At 44.5% G+C, this 12,970-nt stretch overlaps 2 protein-coding genes and 1 long non-coding RNA gene across 3 annotated transcripts in view; 2 read left to right on the top strand and 1 right to left on the bottom strand.

The window, feature by feature from the left end:
* LOC119860485 (scavenger receptor cysteine-rich type 1 protein M130-like) overlaps positions 1 to 12,970 on the top strand; it is a 1,081,813-nt gene that overhangs the window by 878,263 nt on the left and 190,580 nt on the right. The window lies entirely within an intron of this gene.
* The window catches only part of LOC122460107, a 109,741-nt gene that overhangs the window by 49,882 nt on the left and 46,889 nt on the right, over positions 1 to 12,970 (bottom strand). The window lies entirely within an intron of this gene.
* LOC119860592 (antigen WC1.1-like) overlaps positions 1 to 12,970 on the top strand; it is a 73,524-nt gene that overhangs the window by 14,322 nt on the left and 46,232 nt on the right. The window contains exon 3 of the mRNA XM_038414464.2: positions 8,873 to 9,187. Coding sequence (XP_038270392.1) covers positions 8,873 to 9,187 — 315 coding nt within the window. The remainder of the gene's footprint in view (positions 1 to 8,872; positions 9,188 to 12,970) is intronic.

The following is a 12,970-nucleotide window of genomic DNA, read 5'->3' as shown; positions in this document are numbered from 1 at the left end:
TGAATGGGTTGTAAGAGGATTTTCACAGGGTAGCTGGTCCCTGTGGATAGGCTAAGCCAGCTACCCTGGACCAGAGTAGGTGAGTCCAATCCAGCCAATTGAAGAGGGCTGAGCTAGGCCTGGGATTGTAAAGGGCTGCTAGTGGGCAGTTTGGGAAGATAGGCTTAGACAGGCTGCATCCTGGGGAGGGGAAGACACACCAGAGTGGAGTTAACTCCTGTGGTGTATCCCGCCAACAAGGGGCCAGGGGCTTGTGGAAGCAACTAGGGTCCAAGAAGGGAGCAGAGGTGACCGAAACTGGGAAGCTGCCAGGAGCAGCAGTGCCAGAGACCCCTGGATGGGGTGTCCCTGAGACCAAGGAATGAAATTTTCTTTTTCTGTTGGTTTGCTAACTGGACGATCGAGATGCTCAAGGAGCACTCAAAGACGATACGGCCATTGCGGAGAAACTAAATGAAGTGTTTGCATAGGTCTTCTCTGTTGAAAATGTGAGGGAGATTCCCAAACCTGAGCCATTCTTTTTGGGTGACAGATCTGAGGAACTGTCCCAAGTTGAGGTGTCATTAGAGGAGGTTTTGGAACAAATTGATAAACTAAACAGTAATAAGGACCTGATGGTATGCACCCAAGAGTTCTGAAGGAACTCAAATGTGAAATTGCAGGACTACTAACTGTCCATCTGTAACCTATCATTTAAATTAGCTTCTGTACCAAACGACTGGATATGATGCCAATTTTTAAAAAATGGGTTCCAGAGGTGACCCTGGCAACTACAGGCCAGTAAGCCTCACTTCAGTACCACGGAAATTGGTTGAAACTATGGTAAAGGACAAAATTGTCAGACACATAGGTGAACATAATTTGTTGGGAAATAGTCAACATGGTTTTTGTAAAGGGAAATCATGCCTCACCAATCTACTAGAATTCTTTGAGGGGGTCAACAAGCATGCGGACAAAGGAGAGCCAGTGGATATAGTGTATTTAGATTTTCAGAAAGCCTTTACCAACCTCACCAAAGGTTCTTAAGCAAAATAAGCAGTCATGGGATAAGAGGAAGGTTCTCTCATGGATTGGTAACTGGTTAAAAGATATGAAACAAAGGGTAGGAATAAATGGTCAGTTTTCAGAATGGAGAGAGGTATATGGTGTCCCTCAGGGATCTGTCCTGGGCCCAGTCCTATTTAACATTCATAAACAATCTGGAAAAAGGGGTAAACTGTGAGGTGGCAAAAGTTGCAAATGATACAAAACTCCTCAAGATAGTTAAGTCCCAGGCAGACTCCGAAGAGCTATAGAAGGATCTCACATAACTGGGTGACTGGGCAACAAAATGGCAGATGAAATTTAATGTTGATAAATGCAAAGTAATGCACATTGGAAAACATAATCCTAACTTTACACATGCAGCGATGGGGCCTAAATTAGCTGTAACCATGCAAGAAAGAGATCTTGGAGTCATTGTGGATAGTTCTCTGAAAACACCCACTCAATGGGCTGCGGCAGTCAAAAAAAAGAACAGAAGGTTGGGAATCATCAAGAAAGGGATAGATAATAAGACAGAAAATATCATATTGCCTCTATATAAATCTATGATATGCCCACATCTTGAATACTGTGTGCAGATGTGGTTGCCCCATCTCAAAAACGATATATTGGAATTGGAAAAGGTTCAGAAAAGGGCCACAAAAATGATTAGGGATATAGAAAAGCTTCCGTATGGGGAGAGATTAATAAGACTGGGACTTTTTAGCTTGGAAAAGAGGCGACTAAGGGGGGATATGATAGAGATCTATAAAATCATGAGTGGTATAGAGAAAGTAAATAAGGAAGTGTTATTTACCCCTTCTCATAATACAAGAACAAGGGACCACCAAATGAAATTAATAGGTAGCAGGTTTAAAACAAACACAAGAAAGTATTTTTTCACGCAATGCACTGTCAGCCTCTGGAACTCCTTTCCAGAGTGTGTTGTAAAGGCCAATACTATAATGGGGTTCAAAAAGGAGCTAGATAGATTCATGGAAGATAGGTCCATCAATGGCTATTAGCCAGATGGACAGGTATGGTGTCCCAAGCTTCTGTTTGCCAAAAGCTGGGATTGGGTGACAGGGCATGGATCACTTGATGATAACCTGTCTGTTCCTTCCCTTTGGGGCACCTGCCATTGGCCACTGTCAGAGGACAGGAAACTGGGCTTGATGGACCTTTGGTTTGACCCAGTATGGCCATTCTTATGTTCTAACTTCTGTTAAGAAAATAAACATTCTCCCAAAAGACTGGGTGTGGCAGTGCATTCTTTGGAGCTGGGGGAGCAGCATGATTGGGTGACAGGGTGAAAAAGGGTTGTCAAATTTAACAGGTTTGTGGTTCTTTCTGGGGTACACTGAGTATTTGAGTGTAAGACAGATGTAGGGTTGCGAGTATAGGCTGTTCAGTACAGTTCACCTAAAAACAAGTTGTATCTTAACAAAGAATATGCATTTGCTTCAGTGATACTCTTGTCATGCGCCCTATTTCCTGAGTGATATTTTCAAAGGCAAAGTGTGCATGTTTGTCTGATGACTATATTGGATCACAGCTCAAAGAGGGGAGAGTTAATGTTGTATGGGTGTGTACCTTAACATTATGTTTTCAGGGGTTTGAGTTTATTGAACCCAGCATTCTGGAAGAACACAAGATACCTCCGGGCAACCTTACCCCTGCACTAATGAAGGTTTCCGTCAGTGAATTTCCTAGGTTTTGTTGTTGTTTTTTTAAAAGAAAGAGAAGTTTTTGTTGTCAGAGTTAGTGATCATTTTGACAGTTGTAGTTCTCACCTAGGTTTGCAATTGACACAAACTGTAGCGAGGTAATGACAAAAAGACCTAAATTGTATATAGTGCTTTTCGTCAGTAGTTCACAAACAGCTTTCCCTCACTATCCCCATTATACAGATGGGAAACTGAGGCACAGAGTGGGGAAGGGATTTGCTCAAGGACACTTAGAGGTCCCGAGGCAGAGCTAGGAATAGTCACAGTCCAGGGATCTCTATACTAGGCCACATGGTTGCTTGGTGATTCCTTAGTGCTCCTACCCGCCTTTGTACCTTTTGTCACAATGGAATGGGAATATTGGTTGTGCTTTGAAATGTTTGCAATGGGTATTTGCTAAGAGGGTCAGTAAGAAAAAAATCCATCTGTCTGTCCCAAAATCTTGAAAGTCTTTTAGCTCATGGTTGTTACAGTAACTTTAAGTGTGCCACAAGCATTCCTTTTCTTTTTGCGAATACAGACTAACACGGCTGCTACTCTGAAACCTGTCCTTAACATGTAAGAATTTGTTCCTGCTGTTTTCTGCCCTGTGCTGCTGTATAAATATGTCACAGCAGCAGATCACTGGAGGGCTGCACCCTACCTTGGTTATGGAGCCTGAGCCGCCCATTGAGCTGGGGCCCCCATTCCCCTGACCGACCTGGGACTCCTTCCCCAGCCATGCCCCAGGCCAATCCAGTCCAACTCCCTCCAAACTGCCTCCCCCTGCACACACCCAGTGGTGACCTGTACCTTCACTAATCATTTCCTAAATTTCAGAGGTGGAACATTTAAAGTGGAACAGCTTCAACAGGAGACACTGAGGGCATTCCAGCCTGGAATAGTTCACTGCCTGGTGAGTAGCACACTCACCTGTGGATCAGGGATAGAGTTCCTGAATTCAAGCTCCTACTAGGGATTCAAACCAGTGTCTCCCAGACAAGTGTCCTAATCACTGTCTAAAGGTTATAAGCGGGAGCACACACAGTTTCTGTATGACCTACAACGGACTCTTCTGATTTGCTGACAAGTTCCAAACAGTTTCAGGGCTGAATCAAATATTATTTCTGATTTTTTGGTTTGCTGTCTGAACCAAAACAAGAATTACTGGCCTGGCTGTAGCTAGGACTGGTGACATGAGAGGACTGGAAGAAGTGGTTAGTATGGGTGTGGAGGTGGACAGAGTTGGTGGGTGTGACACTCACAGCGTCTCACTGCCAGAGGGCAAGGGGCTCACTGGTGTCAGGTAAAGAGTTTGAGATTTCCGGGCCAATTCAGTGTACCCAATTCACTGGTGTCATAATCTGTGTCTGATAGGTGGCATGTCCAATACTGGAAAACTAATAAGTCACTGATCATTGATATTCTTACATATCGTACGTATGAAGTGTATACAAGGAGTTATGAGTACAGGCTGGAATAATGACTAAAGTGTGTTTAAGCCAGGCATGTCAGGGGGAGTTGGCAAACAGGTCTGCCAAAGGAATGTGTTTGCTTCTCTGACCAGCCCGGTCACCAGGTAGAGATGAAAAAGGTCCATTTACATATTAGGTAAACAAAAAACTCTGAAGCTCCAAGTTGGGGAGGAGACATCATGGCATCAAATGCAGCAGGCGAGAGAAGCTTGCTCTGAGTTTTACTTCTCAAAGAGTACATTGCAAAGGTTTACTGGGCTATAAAGACAGGGGAGCTGAACCTCAAGCAATAAGCAATTGAATCAACTGATCATATACAATATTACTATATTATGAAAGTTTGAGTGAGATGCTCGATGAAAGATTATGACCCACATAATATCATGAAATCTCTGTATTACAACTATATTAAGAATTATGGATTCTCAGTGATATTGGGGTTTAAAGTGTGTGCCCGAATAAAGGGTTTCTCCCAGGCAGGAGGGAAGGCAACTATCTACCTGTCCCCAGTGAAATTAAGCAAAGGGTCCCCCAAAACAAGGGAAGCTCTATTTGCATAGAAATCAGGAGGGGGATGGGAAGGCCAGAGAAAAGGAAGAACAGCGTAAGGTCATCCTGCCTCTGGAAACAAGATCATTGAACTTTGGAAGATATATGCAAGAACAGAAACCATCTTTGCCATCCATCACTAGGCAAACACAAGACAACAGTTGCAATTTGACCCAGGTGAAAATTTGACAATGGTTAGTCTGCTGGTGTGCTGAGAGCACAATCTGTCATGCTGACCATGTATTCCCCTGTCAGTATCCCTCTGTTGTTTCTTGTCTTCTACCTAGATTAGAAGTTCTGTGGGGCAGAGACTCTCTTTCTCTTCTGTATTTGTACAGCACCTAGCACAATGGAGTCCTGGACCATGAGTAGGTCTCCCAGGTGCTATGATACTACTACTAATTTGCCTGGTGTGATAAGTGCATGTTGGATTTTACACAATATCTGTGAGACCCTGGTTGAAATCCTGGAGGATGGATGGGGTAGGAATTAGATAAATCTTCTCAAAATTATGGGCAGGCAGAGAGGGATCCCCTGCAAAATGGTCCAAGTGGTTAAGGGAAGAGAGTGGGGGTGCCTTGTGCTTCTGGTAGGAAGCCACAGGAAGTTGTGGCTAATGAACACTCTGTGAGCAAGCAAGGGAGTTTTGCTTTGATTACATTCTGAATTAATAGCATGGGGTGGGAGGTATTATGCAATTTATGGGCTGAGCTTGACCTGCTTAAGTTTTTCCAGACAAAATGGTAGCTAACAGAGGAGAGCAACACAAATGATTAAAGGCCTAGAAAACATCAACTACGAGGAAAGATGGGGAAAGATGGGTTGGTTTAGTCTGGAGAAGAGAAGACTGATGGAAGGACATCCTATCATTCTTCAAATACGTAAGAGGGCACTAAATTGTTCTCCTTAACAACTGAAGATGGGGCTAGAAGTAAAAGGATTAAATTGCAACAAGAGAGATTTAGATTAGACATTGGGGAAAAATTCCTAACCATAAGACTTGTTAAGCAGTGGAACCAATTATTTAGGGAGGTTGTGGAATCTCTGTCATTGGACGTTTTTAAGAAAGGGTCAGACAAACCTCTGTCAGGGTGGTCTAGATAATACTTTGCTATGTTTTCACTGCAGACCTTAGAGTGGCACAACTGTAAGGCATCCCAAGTAGCTGCTCTATGCCAACGGGAGAGATCTCTCCTGCCAGCATAATTAAATGAGTCCTAACAAGTGCCAGTAGCTATGTCAGTGGGAGAGCGTCTCCCGCCGGCACAGCCCTGTCCATACTAACGCTTTTGTCAGTGCAAATTGTGTCAGTCAGGGGTGTAGTTTTTTTTACACCGCTGTGCGACAGAAGTTTCACTGACAAAACTGCCAATGAAGACATAGGTTTAGTCCTGTCTTGGTGCAGGGGACTGCATTAGATGACCTATCAAGGTCCATTCCAGTCCTACACTTCTATCATTATATGGAAATGAATTTAATTTTGAGTTTATCAAAAAATGGTACTCTCTCTCTTAAGGGTGTGAATTTTTCCACAGCTGTGACCCCTGTAGCTAAGGTGACCTATGTTTTAGGAGTAGACCAGGCCATAGGAATGTGATGCAAACTGCAAACCGCAAACCTTGGGTATTGAGGGAGAGCCCCACCAAGGAGTATTCACCCCTGATGGTGATGCATCAGAAAGCATTCTCCATCTCTTATGGGGTTGAATGCAGTGGGAAGGAACCATGCTAAGGTTGTTTGGAATTGTGCTCCCAGAATGGTGCATTCTCCATAGTTAAAAGGACATTGGAGCGTTGGGGCACAGTGCTTGGCTTTTGCAGCAAAAGGTGCTTTATCACGGTTGTTTGCCTTTGCATTGTCTGCATTGTGTCCCTCCCAAGGGCTGTCTGCACCATTCTGATCTTTTGTGCATGCTCCAGGAACCCTTTCCAGCTGCTTTCAAGGCCCTCTATTGGGATTAACTGTATGCTCCATGGAACAGATCATCTACAGCTTTTTCCTTACGTTTCCTGAGATTTGACAGCTACTCTCTGCACGCTACAACTCCCCTCTTCACAGTTACACGTGCACAGGGAAATAAGAAAAAGCACATTCATTTATGGTCCCATTCTTCATAGTCTCCATGCCAACAATGATAAAATATGCTTGTTCCCATAAGGTTGGAATGCTATTCCCATCTTCTCTTCCAACTCCATGGTTTCCTTTGAGATAGTAAGATATTCCCCCATTTATTTCCCATTCTACAGACCTTCTGTACTTTACTTGAGTGGTGCACACACGTGTGTGGGGAGGAGGGGGCAGGCTTTTTGTAGGTCAGTTTTTAAAAATGTGTATGGTTTGGAGCTGTTGGGAGGTAGATGGATGACTCTTCTTTTCTAGGGTGGGTAGAGGAGTGGCAGGAGCAAGTTAGTGACTGCTTCTGCCCTTCTACAGGCTTTACTGACTACAGCTGAGTAAATCATTGATTTTTCAGTTTAATGGCCAAACCAAAAAATCTGAAAGAAGAACTGATTCATTTATAGCCCAAACTGAATGGTTGTTTTTTTCTTGCAGAAACAAAACAAATATTCTTTCTGATCTAATGAAAGATTTGAAATATGATTTTGAAAAGACATTTAAAAAGGAACAAATGTTGGGTGGGAACAGGAGAAATTTCAGTTATTCATTCAGCTGTACTCAGGACAGCTTGCAGAGATGCAGGTGCAGTTACTAACCTGCTGGAGCGCCTTCGCTGACTCGGTAGAGATCCAGCACCACCTCACTTTCATTTTCCCTGACAGTGCCCTGTAGATTCTGCATTCTGCTGACTCTTATCCAGAGGGAACTGGACATGCTTGTCTCCAGACAGGCCATTCAAGTCCTGGCCCTCTACATGGGTCCATGTGGAAGCAGGGGGGCCATGGTTGCTATGAGAACGTGAACTCACCTGGTAATGAAAAGAGGTGCTCCTGGCTGCCTGCCTGCCTGCCAGCATTTAACCAGAGAGGGTACATCTGGTCAAGATGATCCCAGAGCTGTGGAGTGCAAACAGGCACAAAGTAGGTTGACACAGGTATGAAGCAATGCAGTGTGGGACACTAGCTGGAGGACAGTCAGCAGCATTAGGAATTATTTCACAGGAATCTTACAATGAACAAACTGATTGGGAAGTGGAGCTACTCCCGCTCCAATGAGGATTAGTTATGGAAACCTAAGATGCCAAATAAATTGCTCTGAGAACAGGGTTCATGTGAACACAAGGTAATTAAAGGAAAGCTAATTACAGTTAATGTGAGGTAACATCCCCTGTAGACAAGCCATAAGAGTAACTGATAAGCACTTCACACTGGAACCAGTGTTCCAGCTGTCAGGCTCTGTTGGCATGAGACCAACACACAAGATCCTAATTCCAAGCAGTTGGAACATCTCCGCTTTCTGGCATCACGCAGAACATTCCCCTGCTTCCTTCCCACTAGTATTGTATCTAGTCTGTTCTAGACAGTCACTTCTCCTTTGTGTCTATCCTACTCTCTACTCCTTCCACTGCTAGGGAATTATTTCTCCTCTCTGACCTTTGCTTTTCCCTTCTGAACTGTCAGCCACTATTTTTGTATTTTCAGATCTTATGAATTATGAAGCTCCTCCTTGTTCCTTGTTCTCACCCCTATGAAGACACTTGCTATTCCTTGCCCCTTACTCTCCTTTATTTCCCAGTCTCACAGATTGAGCCTCTTTCAAGCCTCCAGGCTTTCTTTCTTTGAACTTTCGCCAGTTTTTCAATATCCTTCCTGTAATGTAGGAACAGAAAGTACATCCTCAACTGGAATATTGTATAAGACCATGTAAACACTCATCAGTCCCATCCAGTTCCCCCGGGAGAGACAGTCAGACACTCTGCTTTGTGTCATTCTGTTCACACCTGAGAATTATATTGTTGGCTACCTCTTGGCTTTGAGCTCTTATTCAAACCCTCTCATCACTGAAGCACAGGAACTGGCATATGGAGTAAAGGGCTTATTTAATAATGTCTTTGCTGTTGAGAGAAGAAGGTTCCCTTCATTTCATCCCCAGGAAGGCCTGGGGAAGGTTTTGGGATGTCAGTATAACCAACGTTCATTGATGGATGCATTGACTCTTTAGGTCGCATTGAGGTCCGGCTGGTTGGAGGGGACACTGCCTGCTCTGGACGTGTTGAAGTTAAACATGGAAATACATGGGAGACAGTCTGCGATTCACAATTGGATTTCAACACAGCTTCTGTTATCTGCAATGAATTAGGGTGTGGACAGGCTGTAGCTACTATAGGAGCAGCACATTTTGGAGAAGGACATGATCTGATCTGGAAGGAAAAGTTTCAATGTGTGGGGAATGAGACTGTCCTTTCAAACTGTCCCAGGGTGTCCCATCCTAACGACACATGCTCCCACACTGATGATGTCAGCATATTGTGTTCAGGTAAGAGTTCAAACTGTTGACTTTAACATGACTAACATGGGCCCTACAGCTGGGCTACTATATCTCTTTTCTCTCACATCCATATATTCCTCCTGTGAACCCATATCCCAGAAAACTTTGCATGTTTCCAAGTTGCTCCAAAGGATTCTTGTCTGCTACAGAGGGTGGCTCCACTTTCCCACCACCCAGGAGGAGCCAAGAGGAGATGGTGGGAAATCCCATTCTCTCTCATATTCCTCACTCTATTTCAAGTGTCTCCACTAAATGGGGACAGTTCTATTTACCTTTCTCCTGCTATAAGGATAGGGTCCCAGAAGAGCTCTGATTTCCCTTATCCTCCACTAGGGATGCATGTTCTCCACTGCTAAGCACTCTCCTCCCTACTCAGATACATCTGTGAGGGGAAGGGGCAGGGTCTAGTGGTCAGAGCACAGAACCAGGAGACATGGGTTTTCTTTCCAGTTCTGGTTCTGTATTCAGTAATGCCTTGTACCTCAGTTTCCCCATTTGTAAAACAGTTAATTTCCTATCCCAGATTATGTCTGTGAGGCTTAACTTCATTTGTGTTTGTAAAGGCTTTCAGGCACTTGAATACATAGTGCTATGTAGGAGGTAGGTGTTATTTTAAAACTTCCTTGATGGAATTGGAGCAGTTGTGGCCACTTTTAGGTTATTGCCCTGCAATGGGGATTGGCTTTGTGCCACCCATTCATACATATATGATTATTAGAGACTAGCTGAAAGCCCGTGCTATTGCTTGGGTGTAACTTGTAAAGTCTTGTGAAGCAATAGTGACTGCTGCAAGAAAATATTAAGCAAAAAAACAAATATTGTAGCAAGGCAGGGCACTCACCAGTGCAGCACTTCCTGCTGGTCTGTCCTGGAATTAGCTCCTTCAGCTCAGGAGTGCCCTCTATGGGCTGGTGTCTTGCCCTCTGTTACCTGCCCTGTTGTCTCCATCACCTCTGACCCCATGCCCCTCACAGACCCTGGTGCCCCTTACCTTTGGGTGCTGCCACACTCTGGGTCTCCCCTCCCAGAGGAACCCCAACCCCCTATACCCACTCTGAACTCTAGGGTACAGTTGTGAGGACCCACATGAAAGACCCCCCCTAAGCTTATCTCTACCAGCTTAGGTTAAAAACTTCCCTGTCATAAAAATAAAGGGAAGGGTAAACACCTTTAAAATCCCTCCTGGCCAGAGGAAAAACCCTTTCATCTGTAAAGGGTTAAGAAGCTAGGATAACCTCGCTGGCACTTGATCACAATGACCAATGAGGAGACAAGATACTTTCAAAGCTGGTGGGAGGGAAAAACAAAGGGTCTGTCTGCGTGATGCTTTTGCTCAGGACACAACAGGAATGGAGTCTTAGAATTTAGTAAGTAATCTAGCTAGATGTGTTAGATTATGATTTCTTTAAATAGCTGAGAAAATTAAGCTGCGCTGAATAGAATGGATATTCCTGTCTTTGTGTCTTTTTGTAACTTAAGGTTTTTCCCAGAGGGATTCTCTGTGTTTTGAATCTAATTACCCTGTGAGGTATTTACCATCCTGATTTTACAGAGGTGATTCTTTTTACTGTTTCTTCTATTAACATTTTTCTTGTAAGAAACTGAATGTTTTTTTCATTGTTCTTAAGATCCAAGGGTTTGGGTCTGTGGTCACCTATGCAAATTGGTGAGGATTTTTATCAAGCCTTCCCCAGGCAGGGGGGTGCAAGGATTTGGTGAGGATTTCTGGGGGGGAAATACGTTTCCAAACAACTCTTTCTCAAAAAATAAACCCGGACTTTTGGTGGTGGCAGTGGAAGTCCAAGGGAAAAGGGTAAAATAGTTTGTACCTTGGGGAAGTTTTAACCTAAGCTGGTAAAAGTAAGCTTAGGATGTTTTCATGCAGGTCCCCACATCTGTACCCTAGAGTTCAGAGTGGGGAAGGAACCTTGACATGGTGGCAGTGGTGGGATGAACTTGAAATCATTTTGAGATTTTTTTGAACCAGAAACAGATTTTAAAAGGGATTTTTTTTCCTTTGGGCTGCTGGAAAGCAGGTTTCCAACTGGAAGTAGTTGGAGTCGTTCTCTCTGCTTTGGGGCCAGAGCAGAGAGAAAAGGGAATTGTCTTTTGTGAGCTGGAGTTTTCTCTACCTAAAGGCACGATGTTTAACCTCCTGCAGGGAAATTCACCAGTCTTCAAAGACGTGTTTTTTTCCCCCCCTAAGAGCAACTAGAGCGGTTTTCTGCCTATTTGCCTGGAGCCAAATGTGTTAGGGTTTGGGTTTTTTTAGGATTTCGCTGTCTGTTGACAATCACTATCAGAGAATATAGGTATCATATTCAGCACAGTAAAATTTTACAAGCCAAGTTTTTGTTTTGTTTTGTTTTTCTGTCTAACTCTCGGGTGTAAAGTTAGTTAAAAACAGACAGGTTAGGATAACAGATTCCACAGTTCAACAAAAGCTGGAATTAGCCAGATTTGAGGCTGAGGAAAAACAAAAGGAACATGAAAGACAGATAGAACTCATGTGGATGGGAATGGAGGCAAGGGCCAAAGAACTGGAGGAGAAGGAAAAAGAGGAAGCATGTGGAGGAGGAGAAGGAAAAAGAGAAGCAGCATGCACTGGAGATGGAGACAGCAAAGGCTAAGCAGAATATACCAACAAACCCTAGCAATCCTTCTCCAGCTACCACTTCCCACCCCAGAAAGTTCCCCACCTACAGGGCAGGCGATGATACCGAGGCCTTCTCAGAAAACTTCGAAAGGGCCTGCCTTGGGTACAGCATCTCTACAGACCAATACATGGTAGAGCTGAGGCCGCAGCTCAGTGGACCCTTAGCTGAGGTGGTGGCTGAAATGCCTAAGGAATGCATGAACCAGTATGAACTGTTTAAAACCAAGGTGAGAGTCAGAATGCGGCTAACACCCGAGCATTCCCGTCGGTGGTTCAGAGCCCTAAGGTGGAAATCAGACGTGTTATTTACCCGACATGCCTACCACATTGTGAAACATTGGGATGCCTGGATATCAGGAGCAAGTGTTAAATCTCCAGCAGATTTGCCCTTCCTAATGCAAATGGAACAGTTCTTAGAGGGTGTTCCTGAGGAAATAGAAAGATACATCCTAGATGGGAAGCCCAAAACTGTGATCTAGGCGGGGGAGATTGCAGCCAAATGGGTGGAGGAGGCAGAGAAGAAAAAAAACTGGTCGCAGTTGGAACGGATACCTGAAGGGACAACCTCAGACCACACCGTACTACCGGGGGCCGCCCAAGACCCCACCTACCCCGCAAGGAACCCTCCAGCCACCTTATCGTCCCACCACACCGTTCTCCAGCAACCCACCTCGCCCCAGTGACCCATCAGCTGGACGATGTTTTAAATATAACGAGCCAGGGCACATAAAGGCCCACTGTCCCAAGAACCCAAACAGATTACAGTTCATTGCATCGGAATCACCCAAGAGATCCTCAGGCACAGATACCTCTCAGACACCCTTGGAGCAGAGGGAAACTGTGAGTGTGGGTGGGAAGGTGGTCACCGCGTGGAGGGACACCGGAGCACAAGTGTCAGCTATCCATGCTTCCTTAGTGGAACCCAATTTAATCAACACAGAGATCCAAGTGACGATTCAACCCTTCAAGTCCAACTCTTTCAATTCGCCTACAGCCAAGTTGCCTGTCCAGTATAAGGGCTGGTCAGGAACGTGGACTTTAGCAGTCTATGATGATTATCCCATCCCCATGCTGTTGGGGGAAGACTTGGCCAATCATGTGAAGTCAGCCAAGAG

The sequence above is a fragment of the Dermochelys coriacea genome, chromosome 1, assembly GCF_009764565.3.
Source record: "Dermochelys coriacea isolate rDerCor1 chromosome 1, rDerCor1.pri.v4, whole genome shotgun sequence".
Taxonomy (NCBI): Eukaryota; Metazoa; Chordata; order Testudines; family Dermochelyidae; genus Dermochelys; species Dermochelys coriacea.
The sequence above is the reverse complement of the archived record's forward strand: the minus strand, read 5'-3'. Positions and strand labels throughout refer to the sequence as shown.